The sequence below is a fragment of the Oncorhynchus clarkii genome, chromosome 6, assembly GCF_045791955.1.
Source record: "Oncorhynchus clarkii lewisi isolate Uvic-CL-2024 chromosome 6, UVic_Ocla_1.0, whole genome shotgun sequence".
NCBI classification, from domain to species: Eukaryota; Metazoa; Chordata; class Actinopteri; order Salmoniformes; family Salmonidae; genus Oncorhynchus; species Oncorhynchus clarkii.
The window spans coordinates 2864295-2889876 of NC_092152.1; the positions used below are offsets into that span (position 1 = coordinate 2864295).

General features: G+C 43.1%; 1 protein-coding gene across 1 annotated transcript in view; it reads left to right on the plus strand.

Moving 5' to 3' along the window:
• The first annotated feature begins 457 nt into the window (after window positions 1-457).
• LOC139410557 (protein mono-ADP-ribosyltransferase PARP8-like) overlaps window positions 458-25582 on the plus strand; it is a 102699-nt gene continuing 77574 nt past the window's right edge. Inside the window, exons 1-5 of the mRNA XM_071155846.1 lie at window positions 458-1137; window positions 2498-2552; window positions 18644-18681; window positions 20248-20337; window positions 21806-21876. Coding sequence (XP_071011947.1) covers window positions 1047-1137; window positions 2498-2552; window positions 18644-18681; window positions 20248-20337; window positions 21806-21876 — 345 coding nt within the window. The 5' untranslated portion in view covers window positions 458-1046. The remainder of the gene's footprint in view (window positions 1138-2497; window positions 2553-18643; window positions 18682-20247; window positions 20338-21805; window positions 21877-25582) is intronic.

Consider the following 25582-nt stretch of genomic DNA (forward strand, 5'->3'; position numbering starts at 1 on the left):
TAAACCCCTTAGCCCTAATCCCAGCATAGCTAACATTAACCACCTAGTTCATGTTCAAAGTTCAAAATTAGCCATCTAGCTAATGTTCATTGGAATTCGTAACATATTGTACATTTCAGAAAATGTGTGACATACTGTATTGTATGAATTGCAATTTAAAACATATCACACCATAAGGATGATGGACATCCACAAATGAACGCATACGATACCGAAATGTAATGTGTTTTACTAATAGGAGTGTCCCTTATTTACATGTACTATGTCACTGTAGGTCTCCCCGAATCCAGGTTGGAAACGTTAGGAAGCTATGAGCAGTTTCTTGGGTTGATGGGTAGGTAGGCTGGCTATACGGGACATATTCAGGCGTGCATCACATGCACTTCGTAATAGCATCGTTTATTCTCTCTGTCCATAGCTCTCTCATGGATGAAGTCACACTATGGGTTTACACTTCATTCCAGTCCGTGACAATCTGACAAATAGATGGGTGGATGACATGCTCTGACATCAGCATAGTTTATTGTACACCGACGGGAACTGTCGGCGGTTGATTCCACGGGCAGCATCTGGCAAAGTTTACTATTCAAGATCCTCTGCTTTGTTCATCTCTAGATATAATAAAACCGCGCAAGCGATGTTGGTTTCAATTTAAGACCGGTCGAGCTTTCTATCCCGTAGCTTTCGAAATCGCCATTGCTAGGAAGGTTGAACCGTGCACAGTGATGAAGAGTGGGGACTGGGGCTTCCGGTGTAAAACAGGCTGTCTTTATGAAATCCATCGAGGTGCGGAACTACTGCCGATTCCTGCTCCCGCTGCATATTAGGCCTATCATAATCTATTGTTATCCGAGATGATATCCCGTACGAGTTGAAACGAATCCGACAAAACACCTGGAATATAACGAAAACCGTCTGAACCAGCCTGCTCAGCCATCCACGCTCCATTGCAAATGTCAGTTTCACTGGAAATACATCAAGTCATTTGATGGGATCTTATTTCTCGCTTATTAAAACAGAGAAGCCATTCCCGTGGGGTTTATTTCATGGGGATGTGTTCAAGACAAGAGAGAATACAAAAAGACGTCAACATCGTAATTCAAAGGAGCAAGGCAGAGAAAGACTGCCTTTTCTCTGGTGAGAGTGTGTGTGTGTGTGTAGTTAGTCAGTGGTGGTAGTGGTGTGTTCCAACCGTTAGGTTATGTGGTCTAGTGTATGTTGAGGAACACTCTCATTTTACATCACTGCCTTCAATAGCAATAGCATCTTCTAGACCTGACAGTTGTCAATATCATTAACAAATTAATCTAATCATTAGGCCTAAATAATTGCATTCGATAGATGTGTTTGATGATTAAATTGGGAAAACCCAGATACCATTATAGTCTATAATTTTACATCACTGCCCTCAATAACATAAGCATCTTCTAGACTTGACAGTTGTCAATATCGTTAACAAATTAATCTAATCATAGGCCTAAATAATTGTATTCGATAGCTGTGCGTGATGATTAAATTGGGAAAACCCAGACACCATTATAGTCTATCATTACATTTTTGTCTGGCAAAACATTTGTAGGCCTTGATACGGATAGTTTGAAATGATGATAATTATTTCACATGAAGAGAAATAGGAATAGATTAATATTCTTGTCATGATGACAATAGGCTTTGGTTAAACATCCCTACAGAATATGACAGACAGACATAATATTGAAGACACCAGCCGACTGGTCCATTTGCCTATTGACGTTACATTTCAACCGGACATAACGTAACGGTTGTGTAAATGTGATATTGTCCGACAATTTATGCTCCTTTACATATTTGGTCAGTCAGTGGAACCCCTTTTGATGTTGCCATGGAAACTGCATTTGTTGAAGGGATTTTTTTTTCTTCTCTCCCTGTGGTTGTATCTTGCCATTGTGTTGTAGTGGATAATAACTGACCGGTTCTATTTCCCCTCTTCTTGATTTCCGTTCTGACCGGTTCTATTTCCCCTCGTCTTGATTTCCGTTCTGACCGGTTCTATTTCCCCTCGTCTTGATTTCCGTTCTGACCGGTTCTATTTCCCCTCTTATTGATTTCCGTTCTGACCGATTCTATTTCCCCTCTTCTTGATTTCCGTTCTGACCGGTTCTATTTCCCCTCTTCTTGATTTCCGTTCTGACCGGTTCTATTTCCCCTCTTCTTGATTTCCGTTCTGACCGGTTCTATTTCCCCTCTTCTTGATTTCCGTTCTGACCGGTTCTATTTCCCCTCGTCTTGATTTCCGTTCTGACCGGTTCTATTTCCCCTCTTATTGATTTCCGTTCTGACCGGTTCTATTTCCCCTCTTCTTGATTTCCGTTCTGACCGGTTCTATTTCCCCTCTTATTGATTTCCGTTCTGACCGGTTCTATTTCCCCTCTTATTGATTTCCGTTCTGACCGGTTCTATTTCCCCTCTTATTGATTTCCGTTCTGACCGGTTCTATTTCCCCTCTTATTGATTTCAGATTTCAGATATACTGACGCCACCTTCACCTTCACTTATTCCAAAGGCTCCAGAAGGTACAGTACAACGTTATTAGATTGTTGACATCATTCATTCATTCTGTGCCATTGATTAAACTGTATCCTACTGGGCCATTTATTCTGTACCAATGATACACTGTGTCCTACTGGGCCATTTATTCTGTACCATTGATACACTGTATTCTACTGGGCCATTTACACTGTACCATTCACACACTGTGTCCTACTGGGCCATTTATTCTGTACCATTGATACACTGTATCATACTGGGCCATTTATTATTTACCATTAACACACTGTGTCCTACTGGGCCATTTATTCTGTACCATTGACACACTGTATTCTACTGGGCCATTTATTCGGTACCATTGACACACTGTGTCCTACTGGGCCATTTATTCTGTACCATTGATACACGGTGTCCTACTGGGCCATTCATTCTGTACCATTGATACACTGTGTCCTACTGGGCCATTCATTCTGTACCATTGATACACTGTGTTCCTACTCGGCCAATCATTCTGTACCATTGATACACTGTGTCCTACTGGGCCATTCATTCTGTGCCATTGATAAAACTGTATCCTACTGGACCATTCATTCTGTACCATTGATACACAGTATCCTACTGGGCCATTCATTCTGTAGCATTGATACACAGTATCCTACTCTGTACCATTGATACACAGTATCCTACTGGGCCATTCATTCTGTACCATTGATACACAGTATCCTACTGGGCCATTCATTCTGTACCATTGATACACAGTATCCTACTGGGCCATTCATTCTGTACCATTGATACACAGTATCTTACTGGGCCATTCATTCTGTACCATTGATACACAGTATCCTACTGGGCCATTCATTCTGTACCATTGATACACAGTATCCTACTGGGCCATTCATTCTGTACCATTGATACACAGTATCTTACTGGGCCATTCATTCTGTACCATTGATACACAGTATCCTACTGGGCCATTCATTCTGTACCATTGATACACAGTATCTTACTGGGCCATGGCTTGCCTACTGGTTGTCCCCAGGGTTGGTTGTTCAGTTGTTCAGGGAAATGGTTCACATGGGTTATCTAATGAATGGTGTGTGTTTCTGGGATAACGCAATTTGTCTGGACTCTGCAAGGTCCCCCCAGTTTGTGGTGTGTCTGTGTGTGTGTGTGTGTGTGTTTATGGGTGTGTGTGTACACCTCATCCAACTTGGTGTGTGTGTGTGTGTGTTTATACAGCGAGTGGGTATGATCCTGATTGGTTAAAAACGCATTTCAGCCGGTGTCTATTCCACATGTTACCACCAGCTAAATGTATGATGTTAAAATGCCCATTTACTCTGTTCCATCTGACTGTGCAACCCACTGTCTCATCAGCCCAGCCAGGCAATTTATAAACTTGATCTCCACTATAAAAGCATCTCGACATTATCTCACATTTCTTTTAAATTAACATTTAGTTTTCAAAAGCGGAGATTTGTATAAATCTTCCTGTCTGTCTCTCCGACATTTGCAACATTGTTTCAATGTCCAAATTCAATCTCCATCTGTCCCATAGTAATGAACATGTCGGGAGTCGAGACGAGACAGACAGGAAGGCAACGTTTCTCAGCCAGTCAAAATCATGAATCAGCTGGCAACATTTTTATGGATATATACAAAGAAATGTCAATTGGAAAAAGGTAAAATGAAACAAAGTGCAGCTAGTTTGTAGTCTTTCCAGTTTCAGTTTGAAGTGATTGTGTTTGCTGTGTTTTTGGCTAGCTCCTCTGAACAACAGTGTCCTGACGAGAGAGCACATTGTCAACGCCAGGTGAAATCGCTCCTCATTAGCTCATTGTTATGGATGTGTCCAAATAAATGTCACTAGAAAACATCTTGAACTAATGCAAATGCAGCAACTTTGTTGTTATTCTGGCTGCACTTTTTGACTGTAAATTAGCCATAGTTGAAAAGCTAGCAAGCAAGGGATAAGAACGTTGCCAGCCAGTATGGTAATGGATCATTTAGAATGAACGACTGGGTTGCCATAGATACAGAACAAAAAGACTGAACGACTGGGTCTCGTCTCTGGTGTAACAGTATAACTTTAGACCGTCCCCTCGCCCATAACCGGGCGCGAACCAGGGACCTTCTGCACACATCAACAACAGTCACCCTCAAAGCATCGTTACCCATCGCTCCACAAAAGCCGCGGCCCTTGCAGAGCAAGGGGAACAACTACTTCAAGGTCTCAGAGCAAGTGACGTCACCGATTGAAACGCTATTTAGCGCACACCACCGCTAACTAAGCTAGCCGTTTCACATCCGTTACACTGGCACAGAACTGATAGAACGAACAACCAGCCGGCTTGGGTAGCGACCCTAGATTTGTGTCGGGACTAAAATCTTGTGGAAGGATGAAATAATATGAATACATTCAACAAAATTAAGTTTTGAAAATATGTGAATCATTATTGTAATATGTTGGTTAACCCGTTGTATAAAAGTGATGATGTCTGAGAAGCCGGTGTTTGGACATATTGGCACGGTTATATACATATTGGCACGGTTTGTCAAACCTCAACTCCATCTCTGGCCTAACCACACCCATGCCAATATATCCTTTAAACACTGGCTTCTCTGGATTTATCAGGTAAGTGTACACCTCTCATGACTTGCGTACCGTGTGTGTTTATGTGTTATTCTGTGTCTGTGTCTGTGTGTTGGTTTTGCTTACTGAAGGGAACGCCACCATCTCCTGTGGTTGTTGCTGGGTAATTCCACAGGAAACAGAATTGCGCTGACTCAGATTTCTTCTATTTAAATGTATGCCAAACAAAAACATTCATTTCAATGTTTAAAAACCATACAACTCTATGCACAAGGACTACTTTTAACAATTTACACGGAACGTAAAAAAAAAAACACATTTACTGGAAGAACTGTGCAGTTGCAAACTTACTGTAAAACTTACTGTAAAATTACTGTAAAATATCCCTCAGGTTTTTATGTGACCACGTATTCCAAAAACTCTTAAAACATCTACTCTGAATTAAGATTCAATGATGTCAGCAGACAGAATAATGGGGTGTCAGCTATGACATCACACCTGGAGTTATAACAAATGTCATTTAGTTATTGGAAGTACGGTAAGTGGATTTACACCCAGTAACAGAATTGCAGTGGGAACCGGTACAGAGTCAATGTGGAGGCTATATACAGGAGGTACCGGTACAGAGTCAATGTGGAGGCTATATACAGGGTATTACGGTACAGAGTCAATGTGGAGGCTATATACAGGGTGTTACGGTACAGAGTCAATGTGGAGGCTATATACAGGGTGTTACGGTACAGAGTCAATGTGGAGGCTATATACAGGGGGAACCGGTATAGAGTCAATGTGGAGGCTATATACAGGGTGTTACGGTACAGAGTCAATGTGAAGGCTATATACAGGGTATTACGGTACAGAGTCAATGTGGAGGCTATATACAGGGTGTTACGGTACAGAGTCAATGTGGAGGCTATATACAGGGTATTACGGTACAGAGTCAATGTGGAGGCTATATACAGGGTGTTACGGTACAGAGTCAGTGTGGAGGCTATATACAGGGTGTTACGGTACAGAGTCAATGTGGAGGCTATATACAGGGTGTTACGGTACAGAGTCAATGTGGAGGCTATATACAGGGTATTACGGTACAGAGTCAATGTGGAGGCTATATACAGGGTATTACGGTACAGAGTCAATGTGGAAGCTATATACAGGGGGAACCGGTATAGCGTCAATGTGGAGGCTATATACAGGGTGTTACGGTACAGAGTCAATGTGGAGGCTATATACAGGGTGTTACGGTACTGAGTCAATGTGGAGGCTATATACAGGGTGTTACGGTACAGAGTCAATGTGGAGGCTATATACAGGGTATTACGGTACAGAGTCAATGTGGAGGCTATATACAGGGTGTTACGGTACTGAGTCAATGTGGAGGCTATATACAGGGTGTTACGGTACAGAGTCAATGTGGAGGCTATATACAGGGTATTACGGTACAGAGTCAATGTGGAGGCTATATACAGGGTGTTACGGTACTGAGTCAATGTGGAGGCTATATACAGGGGGTACCGGTACAGAGTCAATGTGGAGGCTATATACAGGGTGTACCGGTACAGAGTCAATGTGGAGGCTATATACAGGGGGTACCGGTACAGAGTCAATGTGGAGGTTATATACAGGGTGTTACGGTACAGAGTCAATGTGGAGGCTATATACAGGGGGTACCGGTACAGAGTCAATGTGGAGGCTATATACAGGGGGTACCGGTACAGAGTCAATGTGGAGGTTATATACAGGGTGTTACGGTACAGAGTCAATGTGGAGGCTATATACAGGGGGAACCGGTATAGAGTCAATGTGGAGGCTATATACAGGGTGTTACGGTACAGAGTCAATGTGGAGGCTATATACAGGGTATTACGGTACAGAGTCAATGTGGAGGCTATATACAGGGTGTTACGGTACAGAGTCAATGTGGAGGCTATATACAGGGTATTACGGTACAGAGTCAATGTGGAGGCTATATACAGGGTGTTACGGTACAGAGTCAGTGTGGAGGCTATATACAGGGTGTTACGGTACAGAGTCAATGTGGAGGCTATATACAGGGTGTTACGGTACAGAGTCAATGTGGAGGCTATATACAGGGTATTACGGTACAGAGTCAATGTGGAGGCTATATACAGGGTATTACGGTACAGAGTCAATGTGGAGGCTATATACAGGGGAACCGGTATAGCGTCAATGTGGAGGCTATATACAGGGTGTTACGGTACAGAGTCAATGTGGAGGCTATATACAGGGTATTACGGTACAGAGTCAATGTGGAGGCTATATACAGGGTGTTACGGTACTGAGTCAATGTGGAGGCTATATACAGGGGGGAACCGGTACAGAGTCAATGTGGAGGCTATATACAGGGTATTACGGTACAGAGTCAATGTGGAGGCTATATACAGGGTGTTACGGTACTGAGTCAATGTGGAGGCTATATACAGGGGGTACCGGTACAGAGTCAATGTGGAGGCTATATACAGGGTGTACCGGTACAGAGTCAATGTGGAGGCTATATACAGGGGGTACCGGTACAGAGTCAATGTGGAGGTTATATACAGGGTGTTACGGTACAGAGTCAATGTGGAGGCTATATACAGGGGGTACCGGTACAGAGTCAATGTGGAGGCTATATACAGGGGGTACCGGTACAGAGTCAATTTGCGGGGGCACCGGTGTCGAGGTAGTTGAGATAATATGTTCATGTATTTAGAGTTATTTGTGACTATGCATAGATAATAACAGAGAGTAGCAGCAGTGGGGGAAGGGGGGGGGGGGCAATGCAAATAGTCTGGGTAGCCATTTGATTATCTGTTCAGGAGTCTTATGGCTTGGGGGTAGAAGCTGTTTTAGAAGCCTCTTGGACCTAGACTTGGCGCTCCGATACCGCTTACCGTACGGTAGCAGAGAGTCTATGACTAGGGTGGCTGTCTATGACTAGGGTGGCTGTCTATGACTAGGGTGGCTGTCTATGACTAGGGTGGCTGTCTATGACTAGGGTGACTGTCTATGACTAGGGTGGCTGTCTATGACTAGGGTGACTGTCTATGACTAGGGTGGCTGTCTATGACTAGGGTGGCTGTCTATGACTAGGGTGGCTGTCTATGACTAGGGTGGCTGGCTATGACTAGGGTGGCTGTCTATGACTAGGGTGGCTGTCTATGACTAGGGTGGCTGGAGTCTTTGATGATTTTTAGGGCCTTCCTCCGACACTGCCTGGTATAGACCTTGACTTTTAACACATTTTGTGTTTGTTACTGGCCTCTACACACAATACCCCCATCATGTCAAAGTGGAATTATGTTTTTCGAAATTTGTACAAATTAATACAAAATGAAAATTTGAAATTTATTGAGTCTTTAAAGATTCAATCCCTTTCTTATGGCAAGCCTAAATATGTTCGGGAGTAAATATGTGCTTAACAAGTCACATAATAAGTTGCATGGACTCACTCTGTGTACAATAATAGTCTTTAACATAATTGTTGAATGACTACCTCATCTCTGTACCCCCCACACATTCAATTATCTGTAAGGTCCCTCAGTCGAGCAGTGAATTTCAAACACAGATTCAACCACAAAGACCAGGGAGGTTTTCCAATGCCTCGCAAGGAAGGGCACCTATTGGTCGATGGGTCAAAATAAAAAAAAACAAACATTGAATATCCCTTTGAGCATGGTGAAGTTATTAATTACACTTTGGATGGTGTATCAATACACCCAGTCACTACAAAGATACAGGCGTCCTTCCTAACTCAGTTGCCGGAGAGGAAGGAAACTGCTCAGAGATTTCACTATGAGGCCAATGGTGACTTTAAAACAGTTACAGAGTTTAATGGCTGTGATAGGAGAAAACTGAGGATGGATCAACAACATTGTAGTTACTCCACAATACTAACCTAACTGACAGAGTGAAAAGAAGGAAGTCTGTACAGAATAAAAATATTCCAAAACATGCATCCTGTTTGCAACAAGGCACTAAAATAAAACTGTAAAAAATTTGGCAAAGCAATTCACTTTTTGTCCTGAATACAAAATGTTATGTTTGGGGCAAATCCAATACAACACATTATTGAGTCCTACTCTCCATATTTTCAAGCATAGTGATGGCTGCATCATGTTATGGGTATACTTGACTACAATTACCATAATCTATTGCGGCAGTAATTTCCGGCTCAGGCAGGTCAGAGAGGAAGAGGCGAACCGAGAGCTTTAACTTAAGCCAAAATCTGTCCATAATAAGCACAATGCGTTTCTATGGGCTTATTCTGGACCTAAGCAAGTCCCCTGCATTCCCACCTTTGGGACAGCGACTCCCATTGTTAGGGAGGAGACATGAGCATCTCGTCATTATATACAGATCTCTGGACGGATACACTTTAACACCTGCTACGTTAGGATAGGTACACACAGACCACACACAACACAACGATGAGGGACAGAGACCGTTCCTGAAAGTAGGTCTTATCTACTTTGAAGAACTAGTCAAATGATTGTCAGACAGCAGCATACTTAGGCAGGCTAGCTAAATAGGATGTCAACAGACAGTACAGTATGGGGAGAACAGAGAACTGTCTGGCTGACTGCTACTGCCTGGGCAGAGATGAGATGATGACTTTTAAGGAATTAAACATTATAAAGTCAGAAAATCAGACCTAAATAATATGATAAATGAAATAATGTATTATTTAATAGTCATTTCCTGTTTCTCTATGGATGTCTACCCAATGTGGATCTGACAGACACAATGGAATATTTTAAATGTTTTGGCAATTGAATGTTCTCTGTTTTTGCCTTTGGAAATTCAATCAAAAAAAAAAAAATAATGTCATTATTTGATAATGTAGTTAATGTTTTGTTTTTTAATGATCTAAATCAAAAAGCGTGATTATTTTGTAATAATAATAACCAAAAGCACTAGTCGCTCAGCACTCGTGATGGTTCTTACTAGACAGAGGCCATGAAGCTATTTATAGCCTTAGCCACAGTGGTAAATCAGCCAGTTCCCTGTTTCGAAGCACAGTCAGTCCAGCGTAACTGACTTTATAGTATATACTAACCCGTGACTGTGTCTTTGTTTTGAAGCACAGTCAAGCAAGACTTTTTAAACATACGATTGTCTTTCGAGAGAAAGCTTTTTTGACCCAAGAGCCAATCGTAAATTGTGTAATAACGTCTTGGAGAGATCTGAGTTTTTTTTTATGTTGACGTCTGTAAACAGGAAGTCATATAACCCAATTGTGTATGATAGTATCACCTTAATGATGTCTGTAAACAGGAAGTCACATAACCCCATTGTGTATGATAGTATCACCTTAATGATGTCTGTAAGCAGGAAGTTACAACCCCATTGTGTATGATAGTATCACCTTAATGATGTCTGTAAACAGGAAGTCATATAACCCAATTGTGTATGATAGTATCACCTTAATGATGTCTGTAAACAGGAAGTCACATAACCCCATTGTGTATGATAGTATCACCTTAATGATGTCTGTAAGCAGGAAGTTACAACCCCATTGTGTATGATAGTATCACCTTAATGATGTCTGTAAACAGGAAGTCATACAACCCCATTGTGGGGTATCACCTTAATGACTACATCTCCTCTGTCCAGACCCCTAGTACCCAGTACCCTAAACAAAGACTACATCTCCTCTGTCCAGACCCCTAGTACACTAAACAATGACTACATCTCCTCTGTCCAGACCCCTAGTACCCTAGTACCCTAAACAATGACCACATCTCCTCTGTCCAGACCCCTAGTACCCTAGTACCCTAGTACCCTAAACAATGACCACATCTCGTCTGTCCAGACCCCTAGTAGCCTAAACAATGACTACATCTCCTCTGTCCAGACCCCTAGTACCCTAGTACCCTAGTACCCTAAACAATGACCACATCTCCTCTGTCCAGACCCCTAGTACCCTAGTACCCTAAACAATGACTACATCTCCTCTGTCCAGACCCCTAGTACCCTAGTACCCTAAACAATGACCACATCTCCTCTGTCCAGACCCCTAGTACCCTAGTACCCTAGTACCCTAAACAATGACCACATCTCCTCTGTCCAGACCCCTAGTACCCTAGTACCCTAAACAATGACCACATCTCCTCTGTCCAGACCCCTGTCCAGTACCCTAAACAATGACTACATCTCCCCTGTCCAGACCCCTAGTACCCTAGTACCCTAAACAATGACCACATCTCCTCTGTCCAGACCCCTAGTACCCTAAACAAAGACTACATCTCCTCTGTCCAGACCCCTAGTACCCTAACCAATGACCATATCTCCTCTGTCCAGACCCCTAGTACCCTAAACAATGACTACATCTCCTCTGTCCAGACCACTAGTACCCTAAACAATGACTACATCTCCTCTGTCCAGACCCCTAGTACCCTAACCAATGACTACATCTCCTCTGTCCAGACCCCTAGTACCCTAGTACCCTAAACAATGACCACATCTCCTCTGTCCAGACCCCTAGTACCCTAAACAATGACCACATCTCCTCTGTCCAGACCACTAGTACCCTAAACAATGACTACATCTCCTCTGTCCAGACCCCTAGTACCCTAACCAATGACCACATCTCCTCTGTCCAGACCCCTAGTACCCTAGTACCCTAAACAATGACCACATCTCCTCTGTCCAGACCCCTAGTACCCTAGTACCCTAAACAATGACTACATCTCCTCTGTCCAGACCCACACGGTCACACCTCCATCCCTAGTTCCCTAGTACCCTAACCAATGACCACATCTCCTCTGTCCAGACCCACACGGTCACACCTCCATCCCTATTTCCCTAGTACCCTAAACAATGACTACATCTCCTCTGTCCAGACCCACACGATCACACCTCCATCCCTAGTACCCTAAACAATGACTACATCTCCTCTGTCCAGACCCACACGGTCACACCTCCATCCCTAGTTCCCTAGTACCCTAAACAATGACTACATCTCCTCTGTCCAGACCCACACGATCACACCTCCATCCCTAGTACCCTAAACAATGACTACATCTCCTCTGTCCAGACCCACACGGTCACACCTCCATCCCTAGTATCTGCATTATTGTTTGCCACTTGGCCTTAAATTGTCCAACATATTATTATTTTTTGGTCGCCCATGATATTTCAATAATAAATCATTATATTTTTTTTATTGTGTTTATGATAGATTGTTTTTCAAGTTTTTAGTATTTGTTTTTTCAAGATGCTCACTACACCCCCATATGCCATGTCTAGAAACATGCAGACAAACGGATTAAAAGTAAAGCCCCCTTAAATTTAAATCGAGGGAGAGAGAGACAGAGAGAGAGAGAGAGACAGAGAGAGAGAGAGACAGAGAGAGAGAGAGAGAGAGAGAGAGAGAGACAGAGAGAGAGAGAGAGAGAGAGACAGAGAGAGAGAGAGAGAGAGAGCGAGAGTGAGAGAGACAGAGAGAGACAGAGAGAGAGAGAGAGAGAGAGACAGAGAGAGAGAGAGAGCGAGAGCGAGAGAGAGCGAGACTGAGAGAGAGAGACAGAGAGAGAGAGACAGAGAGACTGAGAGAGAGAGAGAGAGACATAGAGACTGACAGAGAGAGAGACTGACAGAGAGAGAGACTGAGAGACTAAGAGAGAGACAGAGAAAGAGACAGAGGGGAGAGAGAGAGACAATCTAGATCATCTGCAAGCTTCTTGTATACTTGCCAAGCCTTAAGGCTGAACCAAAGACAGTCTTCAACAGGGGTTGCAGGTAACCTAGTGGTTAGAGCTTTGGGCCCGTAACTGAAAGGTTGCTGGATCAAATCCCTGAGTTGACAAGGTCTGTCTTTCTTCCCCCTGAACAAGGCATTTAACCCTCTGTTCCTCCGGTAGGATGTCATTGTAAATAACAATTTGTTCTTTAACTGACTGGCCTAGTTAAAAATACAAAATAAAACTGGGTTAGAAGTCACAGACTAAATACAATCTTCAACTACTTTGGTGTAAAAAAAACACACAAAATTACAAGTTGAGATGCTCGTTGTCTTGTTGAGTACTTTGTTCAGAAAGAAAGACATTTGAGCTGATTCTTTCTGTAGTGTGTGTGTGTGTGTGTGTGTAGACTCTTTCTGTGTCATTATGGTAGAACCAGGAAGTCACATGTACCGAAATAGACCTACAGTACTACACACACACTAGTGCTTGGCGGTATACCATATTTTACCATTTGCTGGTAGTGATGCACAGACTTGTTAGGGTTTTTTACTTTACCTTCTATAGAAGTATTTCAATGTTTGGTTTGTTAAATGTGATACGCAACTCTGGCACATGTAATATCCGTTTGCTACTTGCAAGTCGCTGCTCTCCCTGTCCTCCTGCATGGAGCTTCTCACACCAAGCCCCCCCCCCCCACCCCCCCCCCCTGTCACTCAAGGAGATACACAGAGCCACGACAGATACTGGATAGAATGACCAGAGGTCTCCGCCCCTAACAATGGGATTCGTTGCCACACCTATACCTCAATGGCCCTGTTAGGATTGGCTTCTTGTTCTGAAATAGCTCAGATGAGGATACGGCAGCAGAGAACCGCACAGCATGTATATCCAATCATTTGCGGGATTGTTTTCAAGCTTTTTTATTACAAAATCATTTATGGTCTTCAAGTCTTCCCTCATTTCTCCCAGATTATATGGGTGTTTATTAAAACATATGAACAGCCTGATCACTAGAAATAACCCAAGCGTGTTTCTCAGACCACTGCGGCTACGGCAGGTCACAATGCTCATCCCCAAACATTAACCTCAACCACTCGGAATGAATGAAACTGTTGTTTCTGTTTTAACCATGTAACCAGGCAGACGTAACCCTAGAACCAGGCAGCGGTAACCTTGTAACCAGGCAGCAGTAACCCTGTAACCAGGCAGCAGTAACCCTGTAACCAGGCAGCAGTAACCCTGTAACCAGGCAGCAGTAACCCTGTAACCAGGCAGCAGTAACCCTGTAACTATGCAGCAGTAACCCTGTAACCAGGCAGACCCTGTAACCCTGTAACTACGCAGCAGTAACCCTGTAACCAGGCAGCAGTAACCCTGTAACCAGGCAGCCGTAACCCTGTAACTACGCAGCAGTAACCCTGTAACCAGGCAGCAGTAACCCTGTAACTACGCAGCAGTAACCCTGTAACCAGGCAGCAGTAACCCTGTAACCAGGCAGCAGTAACCCTGTAACTATGCAGCAGTAACCCTGTAACCAGGCAGCAGTCACCCTGTAACCAGGCAGCAGTAACCCTGTAACCAGGCAGCAGTAACTCTGTAACTATGCAGCAGTAACCCTGTAACCAGGCAGCAGTAACCCTGTAACCAGGCAGCAATAACCCTGTAACCAGGCAGCAGTAACCCTGTAACCAGGCAGCAGTAACCCTGTAACCAGGCAGACGTAACCCTGTAACCAGGCAGCAGTAACCCTGTAACCAGGCAGCAGTAACCCTGTAACTACACAGCAGTAACCCTGTAACCAGGCAGCAGTAACCCTGTAACCAGGCAGCAGTAACCCTGTAACCAGGCAGCAGTAACCCTGTAACCAGGCAGCAGTAACCCTGTAATCAGGCAGCAGTAACCCTGTAACTACGCAGCAGTAACCCTGTAACCAGGCAGCAGTCTTTTCCCACGATCCATCAAACGCATTTGGTGTGTCATCATAGTGGTCTCTGATTGGTGCTCATCATTTGGTGTGTCATCATAGTGGTCTCTGATTGGTGGTCATCATTTGGTGTGTCATCATAGTGGTCTCTGATTGGTGGTCAGACCCACTCAGGTGGAACAAATTTAAACTTGCACCTTTGTTCAATGCTGAATTTAATTTTATTAAGCAACATGCTAAATGAATGTCTGGTTAGCATCTGTCCACACACTAGGCTAGTTACGGCCACATGCTAAATGAATGTCTGGATAGCATCTGTCCACACACTAGGCTAGTTACGGCTACATGCTAAATTAATGTCTGGTTAGCATCTGCCCACACACTAGGCTAGTTACGGCTGGCTACATGCTAAATTAATGTCTGGATAGCATCTGTCCACACACTAGGCTAGTTACGGCTACATGCTAAATGAATGTCTGGATAGCATCTGTCCACACACTAGGCTAGTTACGGCTACATGCTAAATTAATGTCTGGTTAGCATCTGCCCACACACTAGGCTAGTTACGGCTACATGCTAAATTAATGTCTGGTTAGCATCTGTCCACACACTAGGCTAGTTACGGCTACATGCTAAATTAATGTCTGGTTAGCATCTGACCACAGTTGGTCCCCAAGCTACAGCAACACACTAATGTCCAGGGAATCTATTGTATCAGTGGATTAAGACTTCAGAGGCTGACTGAATGGTCATTTCATTAAGTCTAATTCTCTGTGAGTCTCTGTGAGTTTTTGATTAGCAGCATCACATCAAGGCTTAACAAGGTCCCACTAGGTCTCAAGCCAGAGCTAGCCCTTAACATGCCCATCAAATGGTCTCTGCTGGCTTTGTGGTCTAGTCTGGTCTGTTATGGTCTGGTCTGTTGGGGTCTGGCCTGGTCTGTTGTGGTCTGGTCTGTTGGGGTCTGGCCTGGTCTGTTGTGGTCTGGTCTGTTGGTCTGGTCTGTTGTGGTCTGGTCTGTTGGGGTCTGGCCTGGTCTGTTGTGGTCTGGTCTGTTGGTCTGGTCTGTTGTGGTCTGGTCTGTTGGGGTCTGGCCTGGTCTGTTGTGGTCTGGTCTGTTGGTCTGGTCTGTTGTGGTCTGGTCTGTTGGGGTCTGGCCTGGTCTGGTCTGGTCTGTTGGGGTCTGGCCTGGTCTGTTGTGGTCTGGTCTGTTGGTCTGGTCTGTTGTGGTCTGGTCTGTTGGGGTCTGGCCTGGTCTGTTGTGGTCTGGTCTGTTGTGGTCTGGTCTGTTATGGTCTGGTCTGTTATGGTCTGGTCTGTTATGGTCTGGTCTGTTATGGTCTGGTCTGTTGTATTGGGGTCTGGCCTGGTCTGTTGTGGTCTGGTCTGTTGTGGTCTAGTCTGTTGTGGTCTAGTCTGGTCTGTTGTGGTCTGTTGTATTGGGGTCTGGCCTGGTCTGTTGTGGTCTGGTCTGTTGTGGTCTGGTCTGTTGGGGTCTGGCCTGGTCTGTTATGGTCTGGTCTGTTATGGTCTGGTCTGTTATGGTCTGGTCTGTTATGGTCTGGTCTGTTGTATTGGGGTCTGGCCTGGTCTGTTGTGGTCTGGTCTGTTATGGTCTGGTCTGTTGTGGTCTGGTCTGTTGTGTTGGGGTCTGGCCTGGTCTGTTATGGTCTGGTCTATTGTGTTGTGGTCTGGTCTGTTGTGTTGTGGTCTGGTCTGGTCTGTTATGGTCTGGTCTATTGTGTTGTGGTCTGGTCTGTTGTGTTGGGGTCTGGCCTGGTCTGTTATGGTCTGGTCTATTGTGTTGTGGTCTGGTCTGTTGTGTTGGGGTCTGGCCTGGTCTGTTATGGTCTGGTCTATTGTGTTGTGGTCTGGTCTGTTGTGTTGTGGTCTGTTGTGTTGTGGTCTAGTCTGTTGTGGTCTAGTCTGTTGTGGTCTAGTCTGGTCTGTTGTGGTCTGGTCTGTTGTGATCTGGTCTGTTGTGCTCTAGTCTGTTGTGGTCTAGTCTGATCTGTTGTAATCTGGACTGATCTGTTGTGTTGTGTTGTCATCTAGTCTGGTCTCTTGTAGTCGACCTGAGGAGTAGTGGAGGAGGAATCAGAGGAGAATGAAAGTCGACCTGAGGAGTAGTGGAGGAGGAATCAGAGGAGAATGAAAGTCGACCTGAGGAGTAGTGAAGGAGGAATCAGAGCAGAATGAAAGTCGACCTGAGGAGTAGTGGAGGAGGACTCAGAGCAGAATGAAAGTCGACCTGAGGAGTAGTGGAGGAGGACTCAGAGCAGAATGAAAGTCGACCTGAGGAGTAGTGGAGGAGGACTCAGAGCAGAATGAAAGTCGACCTGAGGAGTAGTGGAGGAGGACTCAGAGCAGAATGAAAGTCTACCTGAGGAGTAGTGGAGGAGGACTCAGAGCAGAATGAAAGTCGACCTGAGGAGTAGTGGAGGAGGAATCAGAGCAGAATGAAAGTCAACCTGAGGTTGGCAACATGCGTTCTGCTTCCAGAATATTCAGATATTCACAACTCATTGGGAATGTAGGGTTAATATCATATTTACATTACATCAGTTATCACTCATTAACAGCACCTTGCCTACACAGCTACACTCTCTCTGGACAGCATGGAAACACACTGTAATGGAGACAATTATGGGATGTATGTCTGTTGACTGTATTTGAAATGTGCACATCATTTCAATTCATTTTAGAGTATTTTTATTTATTTTTTTGTATTTTGAAAATACTGGGAAAAAAAATGGAATTATAATCCTGCTCTCTGTAGCTATAATGGCATGTTCCTCGTGTGTTTATATACGTGTAATGTCTGATTGTACGTTTTATGAACAGACAGGAAATATAACATTACTGACTATATTGCCCCTCCCATTCTCACAGGGACACCTTGACTTTACAATGTGGTTCTGTAATGACACAGTCTTGCCAGTCATTTGTGAAGTCTGATTTGAATAATGAGTATTTGAATCATTCACCTGGATTTGGGCCATTTTCCTGTTTGATGTTTTGAGGTTTTCTGAGCACCCCTGGTTGAAACTCACACCTTTTTAATGATGTTCTGCTTTTTCTTAGTTCTCAAGAACTCTGCCCCCTGGTACAAACTTGCAGACAGACTTCTATTGTAGCCTACATGCTAAAAATACTGCGTATGGTTAGACTTTTCTGTTCCTTTGCTGGCTCAGCCATTGTGTTGGATCCCATGGCCTGCGTCACAAATAGTGCCCTACTTTTGATTAGAACCTCATGGGCCCTAGTCAAAAGTAGTGCACTAAGTAGGGAATAGGATGTAATTTGTGACAAAGCCTATCGCTCAAAGCCCTCCTACTGCTGGGAGAGAGAACTCATTTAGTAGATTGGGAGTTTGATTGAGCCGACACCAGAATCATGCTAATTGGGTCTGCTGTTGCTCATAAACACTCTCAAGTTATTCTGGGAGGCACCCACGGGGAAACCTGTTTGTGAACCCGTACTTTTTAACAGGATGTGTAAAGTCGTGTGTGAATTAAGTTATTCGACAAGTTCCGTAATTTTCACATATGAAATTGACTTGCCTGCTGCTATCTATTGAGCCACGCAGAGCCGCTTAGCCTGCCAGTTTCACCGGCTCCCAGTGTTGAGTCAACTAGGAACTGAGAAACTGTAAATGTACACCGTCTGGTTCATTTAAGATCTTATTGATGTGTTGATCAGGTCACTTGGGGACAACAATAATTTACTATTTTCCATTTAGTATAACTACTGGTAGTTACTGACAGCTACTGGACACACCTGCTTTGTTCTGTCACTTTACCATAACTGTTGATGTAATACGGGTTTATTAAATACATCGGATTGATTGACTGAATTATTGATTATTATTTGAATAATCATGTTTTATTTTATTTCTTCATTCTCCTCCAGGGTGTCCTACTCTGTGCACGTCTCTGACGACTACCCAGGTAAGGATCGCGCCATGTCTTCACTGACATGACTTCTCTCTCCGTGTGTCTCTACTGTAATATCTTGCAAGCCATCATCTACTACTTTAGTCTAATGACCCCTCTGACCTCAGGCCTAGAGTGATTCACGTTCGCAGACTGCCAATGAGGTCATGGCCATAACGCCGTAGATTCTGAAACCATATAGATTCTTTCTCCGCTAAGTGTGACTGTCAGCGAGCCCCATATTCTTATTCAGTCAATGAGACATTATGTCATATTATGAGACATTATGTCACATTATGTCATATTATGAGACATTATGTCACATTATGTCATATTATGAGACATTATGTCACATTATGTCATATTATGAGACATTATGTCACATTATGTCATATATCTCACATTATGTCATATCTCACATTATGTCACATTATGTCATATACAGTGCCTTGCGAAAGTATTCGGCCCCCTTGAACTTTGCGACCTTTTGCCACATTTCAGGCTTCAAACATAATGATATAAAACTGTATTTTTTTTTGTGAAGAATCAACAACAAGTGGGACACAATCATGAAGTGGAACGACATTTATTGGATATTTCAAACTTTTTTAACAAATCAAAAACTGAAAAGTTGGGCGTGCAAAATTATTCAGCCCCCTTAAGTTAATACTTTGTAGCGCCACCTTTTGCTGCGATTACAGCTGTAAGTCGCTTGGGGTATGTCTCTATCAGTTTTGCACATCGTGAGACTGACATTTTTTCCCATTCCTCCTTGCAAAACAGCTCGAGCTCAGTGAGGTTGGATGGAGAGCATTTGTGAACAGCAGTTTTCAGTTCTTTCATATCTTTTTGACATATTGTCATATCTCACATTGTCATATATCTCACATTATGTCATATCTCATATTATGTCATATATCTCACATTATGTCATATATCTCACATTATGTGATATCTCACATTATGTCATATATCTCATATTATGTCATATATCACATTATGTTATATTATACATTATTACATTTATTATTATGATAATTATTTATTATTACATTATTATACATATTATTAGTCAGTTTAACTGTCTGAGTTGAAAGGTCAACTACGGGTAGTGGGATTAGTCAGTGGAACTGTCTGAGTTGAAAGGTCAACTACGGGTAGTGGGATTAGTCAGTGGAACTGTCTGAGTTGAAAGGTGAACTACGGGTAGTGGGTCTAGTCAGTGGAACTGTCTGAGTTGAAAGGTCAACTACGGGTAGTGGGATTAGTCAGTGGAACTGTCTGAGTTGAAAGGTCAACTACGGGTAGTGGGTCTAGTCAGTGGAACTGTCTGAGTTGAAAGGTCAACTACGGGTAGTGGGTCTAGTCAGTGGAACTGTCTGAGTTGAAAGGTGAACTACGGAAGTGGGTCTAGTCAGTGGAACTGTCTGGGTTGAAAGGTGAACTACGGAAGTGGGTCTAGTCAGTGGAACTGTCTGAGTTGAAAGGTCAACTACGAGTAGTGGTTACCCCATACCAGGTATCGTGTGTAAAGTCTGTTCATTGATGAATGTTTTTTGTAACTTTCTTTCTTCAACGCAGACAACACATACGTGTCAAACTCAGAAAACGAGGATGAAGTTCTAGTAACCAGAGACCCGATCCCCGTCATCTTCCACAGAATCTCAACAGGTACATTTATGTCAGATCGTCCGTATTGCATTGTCAAGTACAGAATGATCTCTTTGAATCTGCATAAATACTTTGAATACAGGAACATTTCTGACATATTTTCTGACTGTACAGGTGAACTAGTGCATTGTCAAAGTCATTTTAATCTGCATAAATACTTAGAACACAGAAACGTTTTGAATTGTTTTCTTATCGTCTTATCATCTTCAATACCCTGGTACTTGCCTTACGGAGCAGCAAGGGCAACTGCCTCTCTCTCTACCTTCAAGGCTATTCCCAAACCCAACACCTTAATCTGACACCCCAGCACTCTGTTCTGACACTTCTGGTGTCTTGGCCCTCCCACGGGAAGGCAGCTATTGCTTACCACAGTCAAAGCTCTTCTCTGTCCTGGCACACCAATGGTGGAACAAGTTTTCCCCTAACAGGCATACGTCTTCCGAAAACCTCTGAAACCCAACGTCTTTAAATAAATCCCATTAAAAACCTCTGAAACCCAACCTCTTTAAATAAATCCCATTAAAAACCTCTGAAACTCTACCTCTTTAAATAAATCCCATTAAAAACCTCTGAAACCCAACCTCTTTAAATAAAGCCCATTAAAAACCTCTGAAACTCTACCCCTTTAAATAAATCCCATTAAAAACCTCTGAAACCCAACCTCTTTAAATAAATCCCATTAAAAACCTCTGAAACCCTACCTCTTTACATAAATCCCATAAAAACCTCTGAAATCCAACCTCTTTACATAAATCCCATAAAAACCTCTGAAATCCAACCTCTTTAAATAAATCCCATAAATAACACTTGTCTTTTCCTACTAGCACTGACATCTCTGATAACTGTATTGCTGAGGACTTGATACAGTTGTGATGTGTTGTTGTCTCACCTAGCTTTCTTCAGACAAATGCAGTAATGTAAGTGTCTCTGAATGACTACAATGTCAATAGCCACCTCCAGACATATTAACTGACAAGCTCGTAACCTTTCTAACCAGCGTTGACCTTGTTCCCGGAGTCTTTCAGGCTGATGGGATGCTGATGGGAGGCTGCTGTCAGATTGAACAACAGGATGTAGTAGTAGCTATATGGGCCTCCCTATGGGACCTGGTCTATAGTAGTGCACTATATAGGGAATAGGGCTCTGGTCTAAAGTAGTACACTATATAGGGAATTGGGCTCTGGTCTAAAGTAGTACACTATATAGGGAATTGGGCTCTGGTCTAAAGTAGTGCACTATATAGGGAATAGCGTGTCATTTGGGACAAAACCTCAGTAAATAGTAGGAAGGCTGCCGTCTCAGCTTCATGTTAATTCTTTGTCTTTGTCTGATTTCTGATCCCAAGATCTTTCTGCCTTTCTGAAGAATAATAATGCTGTAGATACATACACCTCCTGACTAATATATATATATATATATATATATATATATATATATATATATATATACACATGTGTGCTGTCAACAGAGATTACGATCAACAATGACGCCAGCTGCTGCCTGTCCATCAAGACCAAACTTCAGTTAGACAAAAACCAGGTGAGCTACACCTCACTCCACTGATTAATAACACACTGTAAAGGCTCATTATAACCTGTAATAACTGTCTTATAACTGTAATAACTGTGTTATAACCTATAATAACTGCCTTATAACCTATAATAACTGTTGTAACCTGTAATAACTGTTGTAACCTGTAATAACTGTGTTATAACCTATAATAACTGTTGTAACCTGTAATAACTGTTGTAACCTGTAATAACTGTGTTATAATCTGTAATAACTGTTGTAACCTGTAATAACTGTATTATAATCTGTAATAACTGTTGTAACCTATAATAACTGTATTATAATCTGTAATAACTGTATTATAATCTGTAATAACTGTTGTAACCTGTAATAACTGTTGTAACCTATAATAACTGTATTATAATCTGTAATAACTGTTGTAACCTGTAATAACTGTGTTGTAACCTATAATAACTGCTGTAACCTGTAATAACTGTATTATAACCTATAATAACTGTTGTAACCTATAATAACTGTATTATAATCAGTAATAACTGTTGTAACCTATAATAACTGTTGTAACCTATAATAACTGTATTATAATCAGTAATAACTGTTGTAACCTGTAATAACTGTATTATAACCTATAATAACTGTGTTGTAACCTATAATAACTGTATTATAATCAGTAATAACTGTTGTAACCTGTAATAACTGTATTATAACCTATAATAACTGTGTTGTAACCTATAATAACTGTATTATAATCAGTAATAACTGTTGTAACCTATAATAACTGTTGTAACCTATAATAACTGTATTATAATCAGTAATAACTGTTGTAACCTATAATAACTGTTGTAACCTATAATAACTGTATTATAATCAGTAATAACTGTTGTAACCTATAATAACTGTGTTATAACCTATAATAACTGTTGTAACCTTCCAGAGATGCAACCTCTCTCAGCGTCACTCAATGCCTAGGTTTACCTCCACTGTACTCACACCCTAGCATGCCCTTGTCTTTGCATAATGCCCTGAATCTATCCTACCACGCCCAGAAGTCTGCTCCTTTTACTCTCTGTTCCAAACGCACTAGACAACCAGTTCTTATATCCTTTAGCCGTACCCTTATCCTACTCCTCCTCTGTTCCTCTGGTGATGTAGAGGTTAACCCAGGCCCTGCAGTGCCTAGCTCCACACCCATTCCCCAGGCGCTCTCATTTGTTGACTTCTGTAACCGTAAAAGCCTTGGGTTCATGCATGTTAACATCAGAAGCCTCCTCCCTAAGTTTGTTTTATTCACTGCTTTAGCACACTCCGCCAACCCTGATGTCCTAGCCATGTCTGAATCCTGGCTTAGGAAGGCCACCAAGAATTCTAAATTGTAAATACTTCGCCACTATGGTCTATTTATTGCCTTACCTCCTTACTTAATTTGCACACACTGTATACAGATTTTCTGTTGTGTTATTGACTGTATGTTTGTTTTACTCCATGTGTAACTCTGTGTTGTTGCTTTTGTCACACTGCTTTGCTTTATCTTGGCCAGGTCGCAGTTGTAAATGAGAACTTGTTCTCAACTGGCCTACCTGGTTAAATAAAGGTGAAATGACATTTTTAAATCTCTGACTTGTTCACCGGACCTGCTGTTTTCGACTCTCTCTCTCACCTTCTGTCTCTAACTCTGAATGATCGGCTATGAAAAGCGAAACCTGGTTAAGTAAAGGTGAAATAAAAATAATTTAAAAAAACATGCTTGAGAGAGTTGCCCAGTGACACGAGCCTACCAGATGACCTAAATAACTTCAATTCTCACTTCGAGGCAAGTAACACTGAAACATGCATGAGAGCATCAGCCGTTCTGGACGACTGTGTGATCACGCTCTCCGCAGTCAATGTGAGTAAGACCTTTAAACTGGTCAACATTCACAAGGCCGCAGGGCCAGATGGATTACCAGGACGTGCACTGCGAGCATTCACTAACAAACTGGCAAGTGTCTTTATTGACATTTTCAACATCTCCCTGTCTGAGTCTGTAATACCAACATGTTTCAAGGAGACCACCATAGTCCCTGCGCCCAAGAACACTAAGGTAAGCTGCCTAAATGACTACCGATTCGTAGCACTCACGTCTGTAGCCATGAAATGCTTAGAAAGGCTGATCATGGCTCACAACACCATCATCCCAGAAACCCTAGACCCACTCCAATTTGCATACCGCACCAACAGATCCACTGATGATGCAATCTCTATTGCACTCCACACTGCCCTTTCCCACCTGGACAAAAGGAACACCCATGTGAGAATGCTATTCATTGACTACAACTCAGCATTCAACACCATAGTGCCCTCATCAATAAGCTAAGGACCCTGGGACTAAACACCTCCCTCTGCAACTGGATCCTAGACTTCTTGACCAGCCGCCCCCAGGTGGTAAGGGTAGATAACAACACATCCGCCACACTGATCCTCAACACTGGGGCCCCTCAAGGGTGTGTGCTCAGTCCCTTCCTGTATTCCCTGTTCACCCATGACTGCATGGCCAGGCACAACTCCAACACCATCATTAAGTTTGCTGATGACTCAACAGTGATAGGCCTGATCACCGACAATGATGAGACGGCCAATAGGGAGGAGGTGAGAGACCTGACCGTGTGGTGCAAGGACAACAACCTCTCCCTCAATGTGATCAAGACAAAGGAGATGATTGTGGTCTACAGGAAAAGGAGGACCAAGCACGCCCCTATTCTCATCAACGGGGCTGTAGTGGAGCAGGTTGAGGGCTTCAACTTCCTTGGCATCCACATCCCCAACAAACTAACATGGTCCAAGCACATCAAGACAGTTGTGAAGAGGGCACGACAAAACCTATTCCCCCTCAGGAGACTGAACATATTTGGCATAGGTCCTCAGATCCTCAAAAGGTTTTACAGCTGCACCATCAAGAGCATCCTGACAGGTTGCATCACTGCCTGGTATGGCAATTGCTTGGCCTCCAATCGCAAGGCACTACAGAGGGTAGTAAGTACGGCCCAGTACATCACCAGGGCCAAGCTTCCTGCCATCCAGGACCTCTATACCAGGCGGTGTAAAAATTGTCAATGACTCCAGCCACTCTAGTCATGGACTGTTCTCTCTGCTACCACACAGCAAACGGTACCGGTATGCCAAGTCTAGGTCCAAAGGGCTCCTTAACAGCTTCTACCCTCAAGCCATAAGCCTCCTGGACAGCTAATCAAATGGCTACCCAGACTTTGTGCACCACCCCCCTCCCCACGCTGCTGTTACTCTCTGTTATTATCTCATGCATTGTCTCTTTAATAACCCTACCTGCATGTACATAATTACCTCAATTACCTCGACACTGGTGCCCCCGCACATTGACACATTGCCTCTGTACCGGTACCCCCTGTATATAGCCTCCACATTGACTCTGTACTGGTACCCCCTGAATATAGCCTCCACATTGACTCTGTACCGTAATACCCTGTATATAGCCTCCACATTGACTCTGTACCGGTACCCCCTGTATATAGCCTCCACACTGACTCTGTACCGGTACCCACTGTATAGAGCATCCACATTGACTCTGTACCGTATCACCCTGTATATAGCCTCCACACTGATTCTGTACCGTAACACCCTGTATATAGCCTCCACACTGACTCTGTACCGTAACACCCTGTATATAGCCTCCACACTGACTCTGTATCGGTACCCCCTGTATATA